Genomic DNA, 22186 nt, shown 5'->3' on the forward strand with positions numbered 1-22186 from the left:
AACAAAAGAATAAACTTTCAAGCTGCATGTGATTTTCAAGGCCTCTGGCTCCAAAAATCATGTTGTTAAAAGTTCTTTCCCTGTCATTAAAAAAGGGCCTTTACTGGTTTAACAACAATTTAGGTTTTATTTCATTCACTAAGGATCTCTTAAAACTATTTCAGTTTTGATATTTAATTGCATCAAAGCAATTCTTCCAAATAAGTCCACAACAGACACATCCTGTTTTGTTCTTGGCTCTGCGGAAAATGAATGCTAATGAAAAAAACTATACAGACACACATTTCCAGGAATATCGTTTGACAAAAATTAAGGAACCATCTTAAATGGGAACATACTATTTCTTGAATTATGCACGGTGTAAGTCACTTCAACATTTATTTAATATTTTTGACACTACTTTCTGGGTCATGGGAAACTGAATCAAAATCAAACATTTATACCACTTATGTTACTCATATAACTACCACTGTTACTTATATCTTATATAGCATTAATCAAAACTAGAGAATAAAATCTCAGTTAAAAACATTCTGGACTCAAACAAAATACAAATAATCATTATGGTAGATGGATGACTGGAAACATAAAAATTACCTTAAACTTATAAAACCTAAAAACGTTGGTAAAATTACAAATTAAACTCATATATGCACTCATGACAAATTAAGACATTACACTTCAAAATTTATTTTTAAAATTTATCTATCTTTACATTAAATTTTACTAAAACCTCTAAATCTAAAACTAGTTCAAAATATGGGGCTTTTCTAATGTTATTAAAGTATTTAGGAAGGAAACAAAATGTAACAGAGAATGACCACCTTAAGAAATATTATGACTCTAGTATTTTCCATAAAATAGTGTGATCTTGAGTTTACAGTGCTTCATCCAAGGACAGGAGATGTGCTAAGAGCTTAATAAATACATAGCCATATTTTAACAGGAGGCTGGTTCAGCAGCCAGAGAAAGCAATTCCACATAAATCTGTCCTGATGATTCTTTCTCCACATAAGTACTTCTGGCCACAGGGAAAGGATCTATAAAACTAACTCTAATTCTAAATCTAAGCAGAAGAAATGCTGAGAGAGTTAAAGATGTCAAAACAGAGTAATAAGTCCAAACAATAACATGACAAGGTATGCTGCCTGGCTATTCTAAACAGAGGCTATTCCCTTCTGGAATGAGATTAATTTGTTTAGAAACACAACCAAAGACATTCCTAACAGCCCGAAGAGCCTTGGCGGGGCTCTAGAGTACAGAAGTGGATACAGTCATGGTACACCTCAAGGCTCATGTGGGTCCCAGTTCTTCAGGCCACCTGGAGCAGTTTCTTAGGCAGAGCAATCAGGAAGCTAGTGCTGACGGGCTCCCTTCATAGCCCATGGCTCAACAATGATTTAAAGCCAATGACAAGTCCTCCATATCAAGCAAGTGCCCCCTTGAGGAATAAGGTAAGTTTCCTTAGTTACTAAGGAAATTTCTAACGCTGAAATCAGGACAAGATCAATTTCAAGTCTACCATGAATATTTTAGTGATGGTAAGAGCCCAAACATCACAGGTAAGAGACCCACTCCACCTCCAATTCCAAAGAAAACACAAATAAACTTAGAACACTAAGCGTAACCACAAAATGTTTTAAAAGACAACACTGGAGAGGGGCGCCTGGGTGGCTCAGTTGGTTAGGCGACCGACTTCGGCTCAGGTCATGATCTCGCAATTTGTGGGTTCGAGCCCCGTGTTGGGCTCTGTGCTGACGGCTCAGAGCCTAGAGCCTGCTGCAGGTTCTGTGTCTCCCCCTCTCTCTGCCCCTCCCTTGCTCACGCTCTGTCTCTCTCTCTCTCTCTCTCTCAATAATAAATAAATGTTAAAAAAAATTAAAAAAAATAAACAAAAAAACAAAAAACAAACAAAAAAAAGACAACACTGGAGATTTTATTAGCATAATTCTTCCAAGCAACAGCTAGGTTTTTAAAATACCACCAGAGGGTACCTGGGTGGCCCAGTTGGTTAAGCATCCAACTTCGGCTCAGGTCACGATTTCACAGTTCATGAGTTCGAGGCCCGTGTAGGGCTTTGTGATGACAGCTCAGAGACTGAAGCCTGCTTCAGATGCTGTGTCTCCCTCTCTTGGTCCCTCCCCCACTCACATTCTGTCTCTTTCTCTCTCAAAAATAAACATCAAAAACATTTTTTAGGGGCTTCTGGGTGGCTCAGTCTGCTAAGCGTCTGACTTCAGTTCAGGTCACGATCTCACAGTTCGTGGGTTCGAGCCCCGCATCGGGCTTGTGCTGACAGCTCAGAGCCTGGAGCCTGCTTCAGATTCTGTGTGTCCCTCTCTCTGCCCCTCCCCTGCTCACGCTCTGTCTCTCTCTGTCTCTCAAAAATAAAAAATAAATGTTAAAAAAATTTATTTTTATTTTTTTTAGGGTGCCTGGGCGCCTGGGTCAGTTGAGCATCCAACTTCAGTTCAGGTCATGACCTCACAGTTTGTGAGTTCAGGTCCCGCGTTGGGCTCTGCTGACAGCTCAGAACCTAGAAACTTCTTCGGATTCTGTGTCCCCCTCTCTCTCTGCCCCTCTCCTATTCATGATCTGTCTCTCTCTGTCTCTCAAAAATAAACATTAAAAAAAAATTTTTTTTTTACTTTTAAATACCATCAATACATCTTTTTCAACACCTATCAATATTCCATTCCTTCTATATGTCTCTGTATTAAGCTAGACAATTTTCATGGACAAGACTCCATAACACATTTTATTCTTCATATTCCCCCCCCCTTTTTTTTTAACGTTTATTTATTTTTGAGACAGAGAAAGAAAGAGCATGAACGGGGGAGGGACAGAGAGAGAAGGGAGACACAGAATCGGAAGTAGGCTCCAGGCTCTGAGCCATCAGCCCAGAGCCTGACGCGGGGCTCGAACTCACGGGCCGCAAGATTGTGACCTGAGCTGAAGTCGGACGCTTAACCGACTGAGCCACCCAGGCGCCCCACTTCATATCCCCTTTAACATTGACGCACTATCATATCATTATTGTTACTAAGCGCTAAAAAACTGTTCCCACCATTACATAAAACTGTGTTCTACTTGATTTCCAATGACCACCTAATTGGTAAATCCAAGGGCAACTTCTCACGTATCACCCTTTAATTTTTCTGTAGCATCTAAGGCTAGTAACTACTTCTCTGCTTCTTAGAACTTTTTCTTTCTATGGCACTCATGACTCAATACTCTCCCAGTTCTCCTCCTACCTTATAGACTATTCAATTCAGCTTCCTGTACCAAAAATACTTCCTCTTCCTGTTACAGAAACAGTCCCAAGGTTCCGTCCTAAGCCCTCACTTCTCCCACAGTGGTTTCTTCCTCCTTGATCTAACCTACTCCCATAGCTTCCCCATCTCTGTCTCCAGCCCTAACTTCTCACAAATTCTAGAAGTGTAATTCCAGTTGAATACAGGACAGCTCCACAAGTATGTCCCACTTAAAATACCAATGTACCCAACCCATCATCAGACACCATATCTCCAACTTATTCATCATCCTGTCATTCACACATAGACACTATTTAGTGAGCACTCATCATGGGGCCAGACATTATGTTAAATGCTTCACATATATCAACTATTTTAGTCCTCACAAGAGTCCAATGAATGAAGTAGCTGTCCCCATTTTACAGATGGGGAAACCCAAACAAAGAGATGAATTAATCTCTTCAAAGTCACATAGTTAAAATGTGGTACAGTCAGGATTTAAAGCAGGCAGTCTGATTTCAAAGATCATGCTTTAAACAACTATACTCTATTACCTCCCAATTTCCCAGGCCTGAAACCTGCCTATAGACCTACACCAGGCACTATGAACTTTTAGTCCTGTCACCTCTAGGTCCTTCCCATCTGATCTTCTTTTCCATTCTCATTAACATCACTATACTTCGGTCCCCATATGCCACTTACCTTCTCTCAACTTCCCATCTCACATCTTTCCATATTTCATCTATTTATTTGACACTCTCTTGCTTAAAAATCATCAGTGGCTCAGGGTGCCTGGGTGACTCTGTCAGTTAAACATCTAACTCATGATTTAGGCTCAGGTCATGATCTCACCACGGTTGTAGGATCAAGCTCCATATCAGGCTCTGTGCTGACTATAGAGCCCACTTGGGGTTCTCTCTCTCCCTCTCTCTCTGTCCTTGCCCCACTCTCTCTCTCTCTCAAAATAAATAAATAAATATTTTAAAAAATCATCAGTGGCTCACAGCTCCCCATTGCCTACAGGATAAAGTCAAAACTCCTTCTAGCCTCATCTACCACCATTCTTCTTCCTTCTAGCATATTCCAGTTAGACAGGGCATGTGTCATTCTTTTTGACTGCCTAGCATCGAACCCCCTTCTTACATCTTGGCAATTCTCTACCTCCAAATACAGACAATAAAAATGCAAATGGACCCTTTCCAGGACTCCTTTGCAACTATCTCATGGTACCTGACATAGGCCATACCAATTACATGTGTTATCCTCTGACTATGAACTGAAAAGTGGGCACAGAGAATTCTCTCTGGTAGCAAAAACAGTTGCAAGAAGATCAGAGTTCCCGGGCTGCACCAAATGTGCAGGGCCAGAGGTTTTCCATGGCACAAGTACAATACCCACCCCCTGGTGGCAGCAGCATTTTCCTTGTGGTTCCTCACTGGAGTGACCAGGATAGTTCCAGAATGATAGCATTCAAACCTGGTCTCAGCCATCATGACAATTCTGTGAGCTACCCAATATCCTTTTTAAAAATTCCTTTTTGGGGGCGCCTGGGTGGCTCAGTCAGTTAAGCAACTGACTTCGGCTCAGGTCGTGATCTCACGGTTTGTGAGTCCAAGCCCCGCACTGGGCTCTGTGCTTGACAGCTCAGAGCCTGGAGCATGCTTTGGATTCTGTGTCTCCCTCTCTCTGCCCCTGCCCCACTCACACTCTGTCTCTCTCTCTCTCTCAAAAATAAACATTTAAAAAATTAAAAAAAAAAAGAATATGCCCTTTGCTTTTATAATTTTGTTCACTCATATAATTTTGCCCACTGTTTCTTCCACCCAGAATTCTTCTCCATTAATCAAAATTCTTCCCATCTTTTAAGGCCCAGCACAAGTGCTAATTTCCCCATAAACTTAAGAGCTAATACTAAATGAGCACTTTCAGGGCCAGGCATTCTCCTCATCTGATCTTCACAAGAAGAGTAAGAGGTAGATACTAGCATTAGTCTTATTTTATAGTTGAGGAAACTGAAGCAAAAACAAATGAAGTATATTGCCCAAAGTCATAGAGCTAGTGAACAGTGATAGAGCTAGAAGTCAAATCCAGGAAATCTGACTCCAGACCCCTGCCCTTAACCAGGGAACAGCAAAAGCCAGTCCACAAGTCAACTCTAGCCCAGCAGCCAAATCTGGCTCATGGCATGTTTGTATATATCCATGATCTAAGAACATTTCCTGCATTTTTAAGTAGTTGGGAGGAAAAAAAAAAAAATTTCATGATCCATGAACATCATACAAAATTCACATTTCAAAGTCCAGCAATATTTGAAGTACAGCAACAAACATAGTGTCTGTGGCTGCTTTCACGCCATAACAGCAGATTTAAGCAGCTGCAACAGAGACAGGATGGCCTAAAGGGCCACAAAGCCTCAAATATTTATTGTTTGGCCCTTTATGGAAAAAATTTAAGACCTTACTTTTAACTACTACATTGCCTGTTAAAAAGCTTTCCTTGATCCCTTACTTCCCCCAAGCTAGAATAAATCTATCCCTTCTCTGTATTTGTATGCCCTTTGCATCTCTCTTGTAACAGGTAGTCTATTTTGCTTTAAATTACATTTGACTTATTTTTTTCCTTGAGCAGACTACAAACTCCTTGAAGGCAGGAAGTAATCTTTTGCACTTTGCATTACTCTTGGTGTCTTTCCTATTGTTGGCAGTCAATAAATGCTTGCTGGCTTTAAATAAAATTTTGTAGTGTGCACTTTTAAACAGATTTTCCTAACATGAATATGAATCACAGAAATCACAGACTAGACTCTGTATTGGCAGGATGGGTAACAATAGGCCTCAATCACTGCTGATAGCTATCTAAATTGGTACAACCTTTCCAAAGGGTAATTCTACCTGTTCATCAAATACCTTGAAAGTGTGTTTTGGGGATGCCTGGGTGGTTCAGTTGGGTAAGCATCCAACTTTGGCTCAGGTCATGATCGCGCAGTTCGTGAGTTCGAGTCTCACGTCAGGCTCTGTGCTGACAGCTCAGAGCCTAGAGCCTGCTTCGGATTCTGTGTCTCCCTCTCTCAAAAATAGACATTAAAAAAAATTTTTTTTAAGTGTGTTTTTTAGGACTCAGAGTTCCACTGTTGGAAATCTGTCCTAAGGAAATAAACAGACTTACATGCAAAAATGCAATAATAGTGGTCATAGGAGTTAACACATTTACTGAGTACATATTACATACCAGATATTGAGCTAAGTCCTTTAAATGCAGAACCTCTATTTAGCCCTATTTTATTTTTTAAAGATTTTTAATTTTTGTTTTGTTTTGTTTTTGAGAGAAAGCAGGGGATGGGCAGAGAGAGAGAGGGAAAGAATACCAAGCAGGCTCTGTGCCGTCAGCACAGAACCCCATGCAGGGTTCAATCTCATGAATTGTGAGATCATGACCTGAGACGAAATCAAGAGTCAGACGCTTAACCAAACCGAGCCACCCAGGTGCCCCAGTGCTATTTTATAGATAGGAAATTAAATCTCAAGAGGTTAAATAATTTGTCAGAAGTTAAGGAATGACAGGTTATTGTTTTGTTTTTGGTTTTTTTTTAGGGGAGAACTATAGCTAATTGTAATTCTTCATTAGTCTTTTTATATTTATTACTGTAATAAGCATGTATTACATATATAATTTTTTAAGGCAGTAAGATAGCACAGAAACCTTACTCCTGTATTTTTTTTTTACCTTTGGAAGCTAGGGAAAATAAGTCAGAACAGAACAAGCAAAATATTCTTTTTCATTTACTTTGGAAAGAACAATAAAAAGTCACCGTCCTGGACTTTGAAACAAGAACAGTATTTCCTCACATAAAAACAGCCTTGAGAACAACATTGTGGATCATATGTGTTTCCCAGATAACATCACTCAGCCAATTTTGCCCTGCTTTCCTAAAATGCCATACTAGTTTTGCCAATATGTAAGGAAACAAAAAATTATGTTGTGACTTGTACTGAATAAAAATTCTTTGGATATGAGGATGGATTCATCCATAACTATAGCAATTTGGAGAGGAAAAGTCCCACCCTATCTACAAATCTCCAGGGGTTATTACATGACCCCAAATCACTAAGTCTTGGACTTTCTTGAATTCAAGCTGTTTTGCCTCTGGTCCAAAAACACTAGTCCAAGATCTCCCTCTGTATCTACACAATTTGAATTAAAACAATACTTCCAAACTAGATCTATTAAATGCTATGATGGCCATGTAAGAACTTCCCAGAGCCACACCTTACCTCTTCTGGCACAATAATTAATGGATACTTGTCCTCAGATAAAAAGTTGAAAATAACCCATACTTTAAATGCATCTTCTTCTGTAATGAGCAAGGGGCTCTTGGTGAGGTTTTTTTTGACACAGAGGGTCCAACACATCCTATTGAACTCAATCTTGTCAAAGTTGTCTTGGACCTAAAAAAGAATGAGTTAAAATTTCAATGAAAAATATCCAATGAAGGAGGAAAAATTCCAAAATAAGCAGAATATAAGCCAAGTAAAACAGATACAGGCTTCCATTCTAATTGATCCAATTAACTAATAATGCAATTAATGAATAGACATTTTCTTTTTTTTTTTTTAACGTTTATTTATTTTTGAGACAGGGAGAGGCACAGCATGAACAGGGGAGGGTCAGAGAGAGGGAGACACAGAATCTGAAACAGGCTCCGGGCTCTGAGCTGTCAGCACAGAGCCCGACGCAGGGCTAGAACTCATGGACTGCGTGATCATGACCTGAGCCGAAGTCGGCCGCTTAACCGACTGAGCCACCCAGGCGCCCCAACATTTTCTAATTTCATTTGCTTGTGTACCACACTTTCAAAGGCCCAATTAAGAACGTTATAGTTAGCCTGACACTAAAGCAATATCTATCTGCCCATATCACTCACTTGGCACATAAAATACTAGCTTGTTGAATAGTTATTTTTTCACATGTACACACTATCTTCTAAATAAAACTACCAACCCTGGTACAGAGGAGTGGAGAGTGTCAATTACTCAGTATGAGCCACATACTGATATCTCATCTTTACCCATATAATCAAAGAAGATATTTTTTTTTTTGAAAAAACTTAAACTGAAATTCTAAAAAGACAGCCTGCCCTTCAGTCATTCAATCATGCAATCAACATTCCCTCAGGATCTACTATAAGCCAAGTACTATGTTACAAATTAAGGATATAAAGATGAAGAAGAACTTGGTCTCTGCTCACAAAACATTCACGTTTATTAGGGAAAACAGATATGCAAATAGACAAATTCTAATATAACACCATGTGTAATTCAATAGTTTTTCACTCATTCAAAAGATAAAATTTAGATAGTAATTACGATCTGCCAGAGACAATGCAAAGATACTTAATGTAGTAGTAGCCCATGTCTCCAAGGAATGCCAAGACAATTACAATACAGTGTGATAAGTACTATAATAGAAATAAGCAGAGGGTTCTGTGGGAACACTGAGGAGCTAACCCATCTTAAGAACTAGGGGAAGATTTGCAGAAAAAGTAACATGACAACAGAGTGCAATTCAAAGGATCATTAAAAGTCAGTGTATAGTCACTATGGAAAACCGTATGCAGGATCCTCAAAAAATTAAAAATAGGACTGCCATACAATCCAGCAATTCCACTTCTGGAAATATAATAATATATATATTATAATATACATAATAATAATCCAACGGTAACAAAAACACTAACTCAGGTAAATATCTGTACTCCCATGTTCACAGCAACATTATTTTCAATAGCCCAGACATGGGCTATTTTCCAGATATGGAATTTTTCAATATTTCATATTTTCCAGATATGGAATTTATCAATATTTTCCAGACATGGAAACAACCTAAGTATCCATTGATAGATGAATGGATAAAGAAATTGTAATACATACACACACACACACACACACATATATATATATAATGGAATATTATTTAGCCATAAAAAATAAGGAAATCCTACAATTTGCAACAACACGGATGGAACTTGAAGGCACTACGCTAAGTGAAATAAGTCAGAGAAAGACAAATATTGTATGATCTCACTTGTATGTGGAATCTAAAAAAAAAAAAAAAAAAACAACTCATAGAAAAAGAGATCAGACTTGTGGTTACCAGAAGCAGGTGGTGGGGGGAGGGAGAACTGGAATAAGGTGGTCTAAAGATACAAACTTCCAGTTATAAAATAAACAAGTACAAGGGAGGTAATATACAACATAATGACTATAGCTAACACTGCTGTATGACATAGAAAAGTTGTTAAGGATATAATACATCCTAAGAGTTCTCACCATAAGGAGAAAATGTTTCCCCTTTATTTTTTTCTTCCTTCTTTTCTTTTTATTGTATGTGTATGAAATGATGGATGTTAGCTGAACCTATTATGGTAATTATTTCACAATATATGTAAATCAAACCATCCTGTGAGGCTTAAAGTTATTCTGTGATGCAAGTTAATTATTTCTCAATAAAACTGGGGGAAAACAAAATGCAAACAGTTCAACAATGGGGTAAGGAGAGTTCTAGGTAGAACAATGTAAGAAAGCCCAGAGGTGGAGACAACCATGGTCAGTTCAGAAGTATTGTAGAAGTTTAATGTGAATGGAGCACTTGGTGCTAAAGAGTGGTATGATTCAAGGCTATTTCGTAAGTGCAAATAACAGAAAACACCCTGGGTTCCTTTAAACAGAAAAAGAATTCATCGAAAAAACAATGGGTAACCTCAAAGATCCAACACAAGGGATGGAAAATCTAGGCTCTGAAACTAAGTCATTACCGATGTAGGCTAGTCAGTCCAAACCACAGCTGAAACTATGCATGGTAAGAGTATAGTACAGACACCGCTGCCAATGTAACAAGAGGCCATCACTGCTGCCACTGACCCAGTCTTTGATCCTCTGTGTCACTCACGAGTGTCTGAACTTTTCAATATCTGAGATGTGAGACAGGTCCTTCCCCCACCAAGGCACTGTGCAATTTCCCAAACATAAGAGTTCAGATACTGGGCAGACAAAAAATGATAAGTGACCACTGCATGGGGCACAGCTAAAGATGAGGCGAGAGAGAGAGGTGAAGGCCAGATCATAAAGAGCCTTATAATCCATATTAAGGAGTTAGGATTTATCTGTACCGAAAGAGTGGATAGGAGCACCATATACAGCCTGCATTTTAAAAGCCATATTCTGGGACAATAAGTAAGATGTACTAAAGAAGGCAGAGTGGCTGGCAGGACAATATGTGCAAAGCATTTCTGTTTGGAGAGATAGAAACAAAGCGTTATGTGTACCAGAAGGAAGAAGTCACTAGCTGACTACACGGAGAAATTTCTCTGGATCCCTAACTAGGACATGTGGTTGGCACACCAGTTCCCCAGGAGTAGGACGATATCCTTTGTGCTCTGCCTCCAGTACCCTGTCTCAGTCTGACACCATTTCTCACACCACAATCATACACAATTGATCCCTTGAAGGGAAAGCAGTAGTTGCTGCTGCAGCATCTTTTTTTTTTCCTTTTTCTTTTTTAACACCATTTATGAGGACTTAGCATATGCTTGGCATTTTATATGCAGTTGCTTACTTAAACTTGCTATTAGCCTTGTAAGGCTAAATATTGCCCCTATTTTACAGATCAGGAAATAGAGGTTCAGAAATATTGAGTACTTTTACCAAGTTCACATGGCTTATAAATATCAGGAAACAGAAGTTCAGAAAAATTGAATACCAAGTTCATGTAGCTGGTAAATATCAAAACTAGCATTTAAATCAAGGTTCAAATGCTGTCTCTTTCCACTATGCTAAACTGCTTATAGAACTCAATAGATGGAGGACATCTATATAATGTAAGACACCTCTATAGGACTAGTTTCACAGGCCACCACCATCAACTCTATCCACCTGCACCCCTAAAAAACACTAAGGGGAAATGACATGTACACAAAAGCATATAGGCTTACCTGAGGAACAAGAAGTGATTCTATGTGGATTATGTGACGAATTATAGGATTCCTGAGGGGGAGTGCCTAGATTTATGGCTAGAAAAGCAAACATAGACCAAATCACAAACAGCTTCATAATTTTAAGAAATAGTCCATAAGAAACTCCCAATTGAAGGGTTTTAGAGCAGAGAATGAGTAGGTCATCTACTGCTCAGATTAGTACTTTACAGAAAAGATGGTATTTGAAGCGGATCTTGAAGTATATTGAAGAGTATGAGGATAAGTAACACAAAAGACAGGAGAAGAAATGGCATGAGCAAAGGTATGGCAGAAACATCACACCAACCAAGTCTGGGGAACAGATACAGGATGAAGGAGACAAAAGCAAGACAGAAGGAAAGATAAAGTTTTCAATTATGAGCATCTTCAACCTGAAGGTCTAGTAAGACATTCAGATGGAGGTGTCCAAAGACAAAGAAGTGGAACTGTAGCGAATGAGGAGAGGCAGACTTGTCAGTCAACTGCCTGCTGATGATGACTGAAGCCATGATGGTCAAATGAGATCACTGACAGAAAACATAAATCAAGAAAAGAGATGGGATCAAAAAACAGAACATCAGGGGATACAGACATTACAAAACTAGAGGAGGAAGAGGAATTATGATGACCGAAAGAACAAAGTGGCAGGAGAACCACAAAGATATGAAAATTGAGTGAGGAAACAGTTAAGGAAGTTTGATCAACAGTGCCATGCTACAGAGATTAAAAAGGAGTTAAGAACAGACCACTGGTTTTCCAATTTAGGGGTTACTAGTTACCTTCAAGAGAGTCAAGAAGTTTGGGTAAAAATCAGATTGCAATGGCATTAGAAACCAAACAAATTTTCTGGGGCGCGTGGGTGGCTCAGTCGGTTAAGCGGCCAACTTCGGCACAGGTCATGATCTCACGGTCCATGAGTTCGAGCCCCGCGTCGGGCTCTGTGCTGATGGCTCAGAGCCTGGAGCCTGCTTCCGATTCTGTGTCTCCCTCTCTCTCTCTGACCCTCCCCCGTTCATGCTCTGTCTCTCTCTGTCTCAAAAATAAATAAACATTAAAAAAAATTAAAAAAAAAAAAAAAAGAAACCAAACAAATTTTCCATAAATTTTCCCAGGAAATAAGTAGTGGCTTTTTTTTTTTAAACCAAATTCACTGCATATTACTTAATTTTAATAAGTTGTCTGTTGGCTTATTCCTTCTCTAAAATATAATGGCACTATTCTTTAGTTTAGTCATGCTCAATGGTAAAAGCATACTAAATGATGGCATTTACATCTTTTTAAAAAAATACAAAATGAGATCATGTATGAAAAGCTCACAGCTAACATCATACTCAACAGTGAAAAACAGTTTTTCCTCTAAGATCAGAACAAGGCAAGGATGCCCACTCTCACCACTTCTATTCAACACAATACTGGAAGTCTTAGCCAGAGCAATTAAACAAAAAAAGGAAAAAAGAAATATAAAGCATCCAAATTAGAACCGAAAAAGTAAAATTATCTGCCAATAACGTGCTCTTTCTTTTATGTAGAAAACTCTAAAGATTCCACAAAGAAAACCTTTTAGAACTAATAAATTTGGCAAAGTTGCAGAACACTCAGAAATCAGTTGGCAAAGTTGCAGGATACTCAAAAATCAGTTGTGTTTCAATACACTAACAATAAACAATCTAAAAAAGAAAATTTTAAAGTCCCATTTAGTAGAGCATCAAAAAGAATTAAATACTTAGGAATAAACTTAACCAAGAAGGCAAAAGACTTGTACATTGCAAACTACAAAATGTTACTGAAAAAAATTAAAAATGATATAAATAAATGGAAAGACCTCCAGTGTTGATGGGCTGGAAGACTTAATATTGTTAAAACGTCCATACTACCCAAAGCAATGTACAGATTCGGTTCAATCCCCATCAAAATCCCTGTGGCATTTTTTTTTTTGCAGGAACAGAAAACATCATCCTGAAATTCATATGGAATCTCAAAGGACCATGAATAGCCAAAATAATCTTAAGAAGAACAAAACTGGAGGCTTTATACTTCCTAATTTCAAAACATATTACAAAGCTACAGTAATCGAAACAGTATGTATGGTACTTAGCATAAAGAGAGACATATAGACCAACAAAACAGAGAGCCCAGAAATAAACCCTTATATATGTGGTCAAATGATCTTTAACAAGGATGCCAAGACTACACATTGAGGAAAAGATAGTCTCTTCAACAAATGGTGCTAGGAAAACTGAATATCCATACGCAGAAGAAAATGGACCCTTACCTTACACCATATATAAAAATTAATGCAAAAGGGAGTAAAAATCTAAATGTAAGACCTAAAACTATAAAACTAGAAGAAAACTAGGGGAAGAGCTTCATGACATTGGAATACACAATGTTCTCTTAGATAGGACATTAAAAGCCACAGGCAACAAAGCAAAAATAGAGAATCAACTACATCCAACTTAAAAACTTCTGCATACAATGACAACAATCAACAGAGTTGTACGATGGTGAACCAGTCCTTGCTACCCCAGAAGTTACACTCTAAGAGGCATATCAGGTATCAAAAAATAGAGCAACAAAACAACCATCTATATGATGAAAATGTGCTAAATGCTACAATGGGAGAACACATTACAGAGCAGCAGGTTAGCTCTGGGAAGGGCAGGGTGCAACCTGGAGAACCCTCCCTGAGGAAGTGACGATCAAGCTGAGACCTAAAAGATGAACAGGAGTTAGATGCATGTTCTGGGTAGAGGAAGCCTTACAGCAGAGGAGGCAACATGTCTGAAGGCTCTGTGGCAGGAACGGTCTTGGTAATATGAGGAACAGAGAGAAGGCCAACATAACTGCAGAGAAGGGGACAATAAGGGGAGAGGAAGAAAAGGAGGGCAGAGAGGTTGGCAGAGACCAAATCAAACATGGCCCTGTACACCATGATAAGGATGTTGCACTTTACCTAAAAACAACAGCAAACTATTGAAGGGTATAGGTTCAATATCAAGTGCTTGCTAAATTAAAATAGATCTATAAATTGAGAGCATCACAAGGTCTGTTCTACCTACAAAAGATCTAGGAATCTATGATTCCATACTCTACCCCATCTAAGATTGCAAACTGTGCTCCAAAATCCCAGTTTATATCATACATAATAAATTGCCTCACACCTTTTGGAAAACTAATAATGGCTGCCAATGGTTTCAGGGTGTCCAAATGGAAGATAATATCTTAGAAAGAAATATGTAGAGTTGTTCTTATTTTCTTTTTTTTTTTTTTTTTTAATTTTTTTAACGTTTATTTATTTTTGAGACAGAGAGAGACAGAGCATGAACAGGGGAGGGTCAGAGAGAGGGAGACACAGAATCTGAAACAGGCTTCAGGCTCTGAGCTGTCAGCACAGAGCCCGATGCGGGGCTCGAACTCACGGACCGCGAGATCATGACCTGAGCCGAAGTCGGCCGCCCAACCGACTGAGCCACCCAGGCGCCCCTTTATTTTCAACATATATATTTCTTTTCACTAAAATCCATACAAGATAGCAATACTATTTATAGATCTTAATTCTGACTCAAAGTTCTGAAAGTATTTACAAAACTAAAATCACGTGTTCTCTAAACTAGAATTTTCATCCAAACCAGCTAAAGACTAAAGTTCCTATGGCACAGAGTCAGTTCTCAGAAGACAGGGAAATTGGCCAATTTGATGCTTTAGACATTGGTTGGAGAATATGTTTTCTCAGAAAGCATTCATGCTCTTCAATCAATAATTCTACTTCAAATAATCTACCCCAAAAAGGGAATCAGAGTCAGATAAAGATTTACGTAGGATAGCACTATTATTTATAAAAGTGGAAAAAAAAATAAAAACAAAATATAAGCCCACCAAAAAGGGAATCGTTATAAAGTCATGGTACAAAACGATTATACAGTCACTTAGTAGCTGGGTAACCTTAGACAAGCAACTTAACCCAAAGCCCAGTCCTTCTTTAAAATGGTATTAATGATGGTACTTAACCCATGGAGTTAATATAAAGAATTAATTAGAACATTTGTTTAAAATATTTAGCATAGTTTCTGATACATAGTAAACTCTAAATAAATGTTACCACTTTATCTTTATATTCATGTTTTCAAAAAATTGAATGGCATGGAAAAGGCAATATTTATGTCTTCAATATGATCCAAATTTGAAAAACAATATATACAAAGACAGCTAAAAAAAACAGACTTAAAGCAAACAGATCAAAATGATAGTGACTGCCTTTAGATGGTAAGGTTATGGATGATATATGTTTTCTTAATAAATTCCTCTTTTTTCTTAATTTCTAACAATAACCTGTGTTTCCTTTACAATTAAAGAAACTGCTTTTATTATAATATTTCACGTTAATCATCAGGAAGATTCAAATCAAAACATAGTAAGATACCATACTTCATACTTACTAGGATGGCTAAAATCAAAATGATGGGAAATAACAAGCACTGTGAGGATATGAAGAAATTGGAACCCTCATACATTGCTGGTAGGAAAGTAAAATGTGCGTCTGCTTTGGAAAACAGTTTTACAGTTCCCCAAAACGTTAAACATAGAGTTGCCGGAGGGCCTGGCTGGCTCAGTTGGTGGAGCATGCAACTCTTGATCTCAGGGTTATGAGTTCAAGCCCCACAAGGGGCATCAAGCTTACTTAAAATAAATAAATAAAATAAACATAGAGTTGCCATATGACCCAAGAATTCCATTCCTAGGTAGTATACTCATGGGTTAAATACCATCATCATCCAATTTAAAGAGAATTGAAAATGTATATCCACACAAAAACCTGAACATGAACACTCCCAGCAAATTTACAATAACCAAAAAGTGGAAACAACACAAAGATCCATAACCGAATAAATGTGCAAACAAAAGGTAGTATAATTATAATGAAATATTCAGCCATCAAAAGGAATGAAATGCCATCACATGCTACAATGTAGATGAATTTGAAGACATTATGCTAAATGAAAGAAGGCAGACACTAAAGGCCTCATATTATAGGAGTCCAGAATAGGCAAATCCATAGAGACAGAAAGTAGATTAGTGGTTTCCTAAGAGTGTGGGGAAGGAGAGAGTGAGTGCTAGTGGGTACGGTTTTCTTGAAGGAAGGTGGGGGAAATATTGTAAAATTGGCTGTGATGATGGCTGCACAAAAAATGTGACTATACCAAGAACCACTGAATTGCACACTTTAAATACTTAAATTGCATGGCATGCGAATACTCAATAAGACTGGTTATTTGAAAAAAAAAATTATTTAAATTATATCACTCTTAGACTTGTATTGCTGGCCACAGTACTCAAGGGCATAAAGTCATCCATAGTTTTTATCATTTAACCTCTTTATTCACTCAGAAGTTTTTAGTGCTGTATAACTTCACTAATATGATGAAAATGTAGAGTCCAACTTGGCCATTGTGCCAAAATAATCCTATAAACTTTCAAGCAACAATGAAAGAAGAAATAACATGGCTAAAGGACAGTTAAGAAGAATTGCCCAAAAACATAGTCTTGGGTTTTTAAGAGCAATATGACTTCCTATTAAATGATAGTTGTTAGGCACACATTTGAAGACATTTTGATTGCTGAAGGTATATTCATTCAAGTAACAGAAAACTGAAACCTCATTTTATGGAAGAACTGTAACTGACATGAACAGCAAGCATCTGATGTCAGCCTAGGAAAACAATGCAGAGGCTACTAACCTCTAGAGAAGGGACATTGTATTGAACTGAAAGGTTTCTTTTTTTCTTTTATATGTACGTATGTTTCCCAAAAGCCAAAGGCCAAAAAAGAAAAGGATTATGGTAGAAAAGCAGCAGATTCCCCAATAAGGACTTGGTATCTTCCCAAAGGATTACTGGTTTAAATCATAATAGCCCAGATCAACCTTTAATATGCGGAATCAGGGAAAAGAATTGACAATGATTGAATCCAAAAGCCTAACAGGCTATTAAATCTCATGCAAGAATTAGGTTGCCACATAAATATGCTAAAGCAGACTAGCTTTTGATGTAGTCTATTGGGGATCAGTAGTAAAAAGGTAACAATATACTGCTTTCTTCAATTATTCACTGTCAGATAATCCAGGTATAATGTCTCTTCGCAAAAAGAAAGAGGAGAAAGTTCACAAAAACACTCTTCCTAGATGTTTATAGAATTCCATTCTTTACTAAAGAAGGAATTTAACAAGCAAAAAAATTAAAAAGCCAACACTCAGGGAAGGCAAAATATCTGATACGAGAACATAAGCATATTAATCATTCGATGTCTCAGAAAAGCTGAAAATCAATTCTATCAATGTGAAGAACAGGAATGATAATCTCTGAAGAAGTAAATACAGAAATCAAATGGAAAAATTACTTTTTAGAAAGTGAATTTCAACATAATTTATCTCTTGGTCCCAAGCCCTTCAGAATAATTCTAGGCAAAGGCAGAAAACCTCTAAAACAACCTGGGGGAAAACTGAGAAGAATGAACACTAAAGAACACCAGATACTAATCAATCACAAGAAAAGAATCATCTTAAAAACACTTAAGGGGGCGCCTGGCTGCCTCAGTCGGTAGAACATGCAACTCTTGATCTCAGAGATGTGAGTTCAAGTCCCATGTTGGGTGTAGAGATTACTTAAAAAATAAAATAAAATTGGGGTGCCTGGGTGGCTCAGTTAAGAGAAATTAAATGGCTCAGGTCTAAAATCTATCTAACCCCTGGGGCTCCTGGGTGGCTCAGTCAGTTAAGCATCTGACTCTTGATCGCTGTCAGGTCATGATCTCACAGTTCATGTGTTCGAGCCCCCCACTGAGATCTGCGAGAATGGTGCAGAGCCTGCTGGGGATTCTGTCTCTCCATCTCTCTGTTCCTCCCCCACTTTTGCTAAGACTCTCTTTCTCTCAAAATAAATAAATAAACTTTAAAAAAAAATCTATCTAACCCTTATCAGTTAGGCAACATTATGCTCTGTTTCCTCCTGAGCTAATTGGAAAGAAGTCCAATTATGCATTGCAGGATTAACATGAGGATCAAATGAGATAGTATACATGTGTGTGTCATACACATATGTATATGACACAGACATATATATCACATCTTGCAAATGTTTGATCATTACTTTATATCTTCTTTGCATAACTGATGACCATCTCTACGTTTTATGTTAACATTCTCCAGTTATTATTGGCATTTTTTCAACAAACTTTCAAAACAAGGCAATAATCTTTGCTCAATTTAAACCCACACCATGGAAACCCTGGCTGCTTTACTTGGACTGAAGGTCTGCCAAAATTCCACTCCAGGTGGCTAAGCAATAATAAACAAGAACTTACTGTTTCATCACATCCTCACTCATTTTGTGAATAAGTTTTTCTCCAAATTTAGTGGCTAATTTTGAACTTTTAAAATACTGCTATATTTTCTCCCCCAGTTAAAACACTTTAAAAAACCTAAATATGGGTGCCTGGGTGGCTCAGTTGGTTAAGCATCTGACTCTTAATTTCAGCTCAGGTCATGATCTCATGGTCCTGAGATCAAGATTAGGATTCTCACTCTCCCTCCCCATTTGCCCCTCCCCTGCTCCTGCTAGCTCAAAAATAAGTCAATAAAATACCTAAATACCAAAACAAAAAACATTTTAAAACTTAAAATTCAAGATATTTAAAGAAAGTTACACCAACAAGAAAAAAATGCAGTATTAAGAGTACAGCATTTTGGGGCGCCTGGGTGGCGCAGTCGGTTAAGCGTCCGACTTCAGCCAGGTCACGATCTCGTGGTCCGTGAGTTCGAGCCCCGCGTCAGGCTCTGGGCTGATGGCTCGGAGCCTGGAGCCTGTTTCCGATTCTGTGTCTCCCTCTCTCTCTGCCCCTCCCCCGTTCATGCTCTGTCTCTCTCTGTCCCAAAAATTAAAAAAAAAAAAAAAAAAAAAAACGTTGAAAAAAAAAAGAGTACAGCATTTCAAGATATGAAACCATGTTTCTCTATCCATTCACCCACCCCACACAAATTCTAGCACTGAAAAGGCAATTTTCAGATTTCTGAGAATGTCCCAATGTTCTATTTATTTTTATTTTATTTTTTCATTTTAGAGAGCACGCACAAGCAGAGATCATGACCTGAGCCGAAATCAAGAGTTGGACACTCAACTGACTTAGCCACCCAGGCACCACTGTTCTATATTTTAATAACGGACATAATTTTTAAGATTAAACACATGCACACAGCAGGTCATCAAACATTTGCAGAATTTAAGACATATTTACTGGGGCACCTGGGTGGCTCAGTCAGCTGAGCATCCAACTTGATTGAGTTCAGGTCATGATCTCCATCTTGCAGTTTGTGAATTTGAGCCCCACATCAGGCTTGCTGCTGTCAGCCTGTCAGCACAAAGCCTGCTTCTGATTCTCTGTCCTCCTCTCTCCCCCTCTCCTGCTTGCACTCTCTCAAAAATAAATAAACATTTTTTAAAAAGACATATTTACTTATAATACAACTACAGACCATAAATGAGCCACCTGATCAATGAATAGAACAGCAGCCAGGAAAAAACTCCAGAAAATAGTACAGCATCATACTATGAAGTTTTAATCAGTTTCTGTACAATTTGATTAAAAGATTTTTTATTGAGATATAATTCACATACCATAAAATTTGTACTTTAAGGTATGCAATTTGGTAGTTTTTAATATATTCACAAAGGTTTGCAACCATCATCACTACCTAACTCTGGAACATTTTCATCATCCCAAAAAGAAACCCCAAGCCCATTAATAGTTACTCTCCATTCCCACCTCCCATCAGCATCTGTCAACCACTAATCTACATTGTATCTCCATGTGTTTGCCTGTTTTGGACACATGATATAAATGGAATCACATAATTTGTAGCTTTTGTGAGTTTGATTAAATCTTATATTTCATTATGATGTGGTTTCTCTCTTTTTTTTCCTAATTACTAGGCATGATCAAAGCAATGTTACCATCTTTTCAGGAGAAATACTTTAAAAACGTAACACAGATACACATAAAACAAACACACAAAGAGCAGAAAATTGTATTGTGAGGCTGATATGGAATAACAGATACAGGTACAATGAACACTACATAAATGAACACACTGTAATCTTGACAACCTTTGCTATAAAATTTCTGAAAAACATGTAATTTTAAAAAGAATCCTCACCAACATTTTAGCATTTTCCAAACTACTAATTTAACTTATTACCATAAATTTTAATTACTGCACTTTACTATTATGAAAAAACACTAAACTATAAAAAATGTATACAGCAATAACAATCCAAAGAAGTCACAGAAACAAATATGCAAATAGTTGTGATATTTAGGTGATGGGAAAATACAGTTTTTAAATGTTTTTAAGTTTGTTGTTTGTTTAAGTAATCTCTATACCCAATGTGGGGCTCTAACCCCTGACCCCAAGATCAAGAGTCACATATTCCTCTCAGTCAGCCAGGCACCCCTAAACATACTTTATTTTTAGTTTAAACGTATTATCACTGTCACTTTTTGAAAGACATTTTTAAGGGCACCTGGGTGGCTCAGTCAGCTAAGCATTCGACTTTGGGTCAGGTCATGATTTAACAGTTCATGAGATCGAGCCTCATGTCAGGCTCTGTGCTGACAGCTCAGAGCCTGGAGCCTGCTTCAGATTCTGTGTCTCTCTCTGCCCCTCCTCCACTCATGCTGTCTGTCTCTCACTCTCGCTCTCTCTCTGTCTCAAAAATAAACAAACATTTAAAAACGGGCATTTTTAAAATACATCCAAAACTTTTCAGGCTTGATGTTATAAATAGGCAAAAGCAGGAATTTCTCAACTGTTCATGTGAATATATGACTACTTCCATATCTAAACTAAATATATACAATATGGAAAGATGACACTAATATACTGTTCAATTATAAAAAATAATTTGAAGAACTATATGTATAGCATCTTAGCCATATGGAAACAAAACACTATCACTTATATAGGTGTGTTTGCATGTATATATTTAAAAGATATTCACCAAACTGTTAACAGTGGTTACTCCTGGAGAATGAGTCTAAAAAGAGTAAAGGGACATTCACTTTTTATTTCACATATTTTTGTATTAACTGCCTATTTAATAATAAGAATATGCTACCTTTCATAATTTTTTAATCACTAATATTTTAATTACTTGAAGGTGCCAACAGTTTAGAGTATTTTCTTCTAAAAAGAAATCAAAGTACATTAATTCACCACCTTATGCCAATTTTCTTTTTTGAGAGAGAGAGTAAAGAGGGGCAGAGGGAGAGGGAGAGAGTGAGAATCTTAAGCAGGCTCCATGCCCACTCAGCACAAGTCCGACATGGGTCTCGATCTCACAATCAGGTCTCGATCTCATGATTGGGTCTAAATCTCACAACTGTGGCATCATAACCCGAGCCAATATCAAGAGTCAGACATTTAATTGACTGAGCCACCCAGGCACCCCTTTTTGTGTCAGTTTTTCATTACCCAAACCAAGGGAAAAATTGAACATGGCAGCAAATGCCAATAGGTTATATTTGGCTTCCAAATATATAATAGGTTTTTGTAGATCTTCACTCATAATATACCCCACAAGAAGCACCTGAGTGGCACCCTGAAAAGTCTATGATGAAAACTTGGCTGTACAATAGCTATTTAGTAAAGATAATTAACATCACCTTTAGTATTCACAGTTTACCCTAACATACCCATTCTTTAACAATCATTGCCAATACACGTGGAACCAGAAGTTAACAGCACTCTGAGAGAAGACAGTTACACAGACTAATAGAAAATACAGGTAGCTCTTAATTTCAAAAAAATGAACCAAGCTGGAAAACATCAAACCAAGTTTTAGAAGAGAGGGGAAGAAGAAGAAATAGGAAGCAA

General features: G+C 37.7%; 1 protein-coding gene across 2 annotated transcripts in view; it reads right to left on the minus strand.

The window, feature by feature from the left end:
• The window catches only part of SWAP70 (switching B cell complex subunit SWAP70), a 77121-nt gene that overhangs the window by 29091 nt on the left and 25844 nt on the right, over positions 1 to 22186 (minus strand). For both annotated transcript variants that reach the window (XM_049650273.1, XM_049650281.1), the window contains exon 3: positions 7526 to 7699. In XM_049650273.1, the coding sequence (XP_049506230.1) occupies positions 7526 to 7699 (174 nt within the window). The remainder of the gene's footprint in view (positions 1 to 7525; positions 7700 to 22186) is intronic.

This window comes from Panthera uncia, chromosome D1 (genome assembly GCF_023721935.1).
Source record: "Panthera uncia isolate 11264 chromosome D1, Puncia_PCG_1.0, whole genome shotgun sequence".
NCBI classification, from domain to species: domain Eukaryota; kingdom Metazoa; phylum Chordata; class Mammalia; order Carnivora; family Felidae; genus Panthera; species Panthera uncia.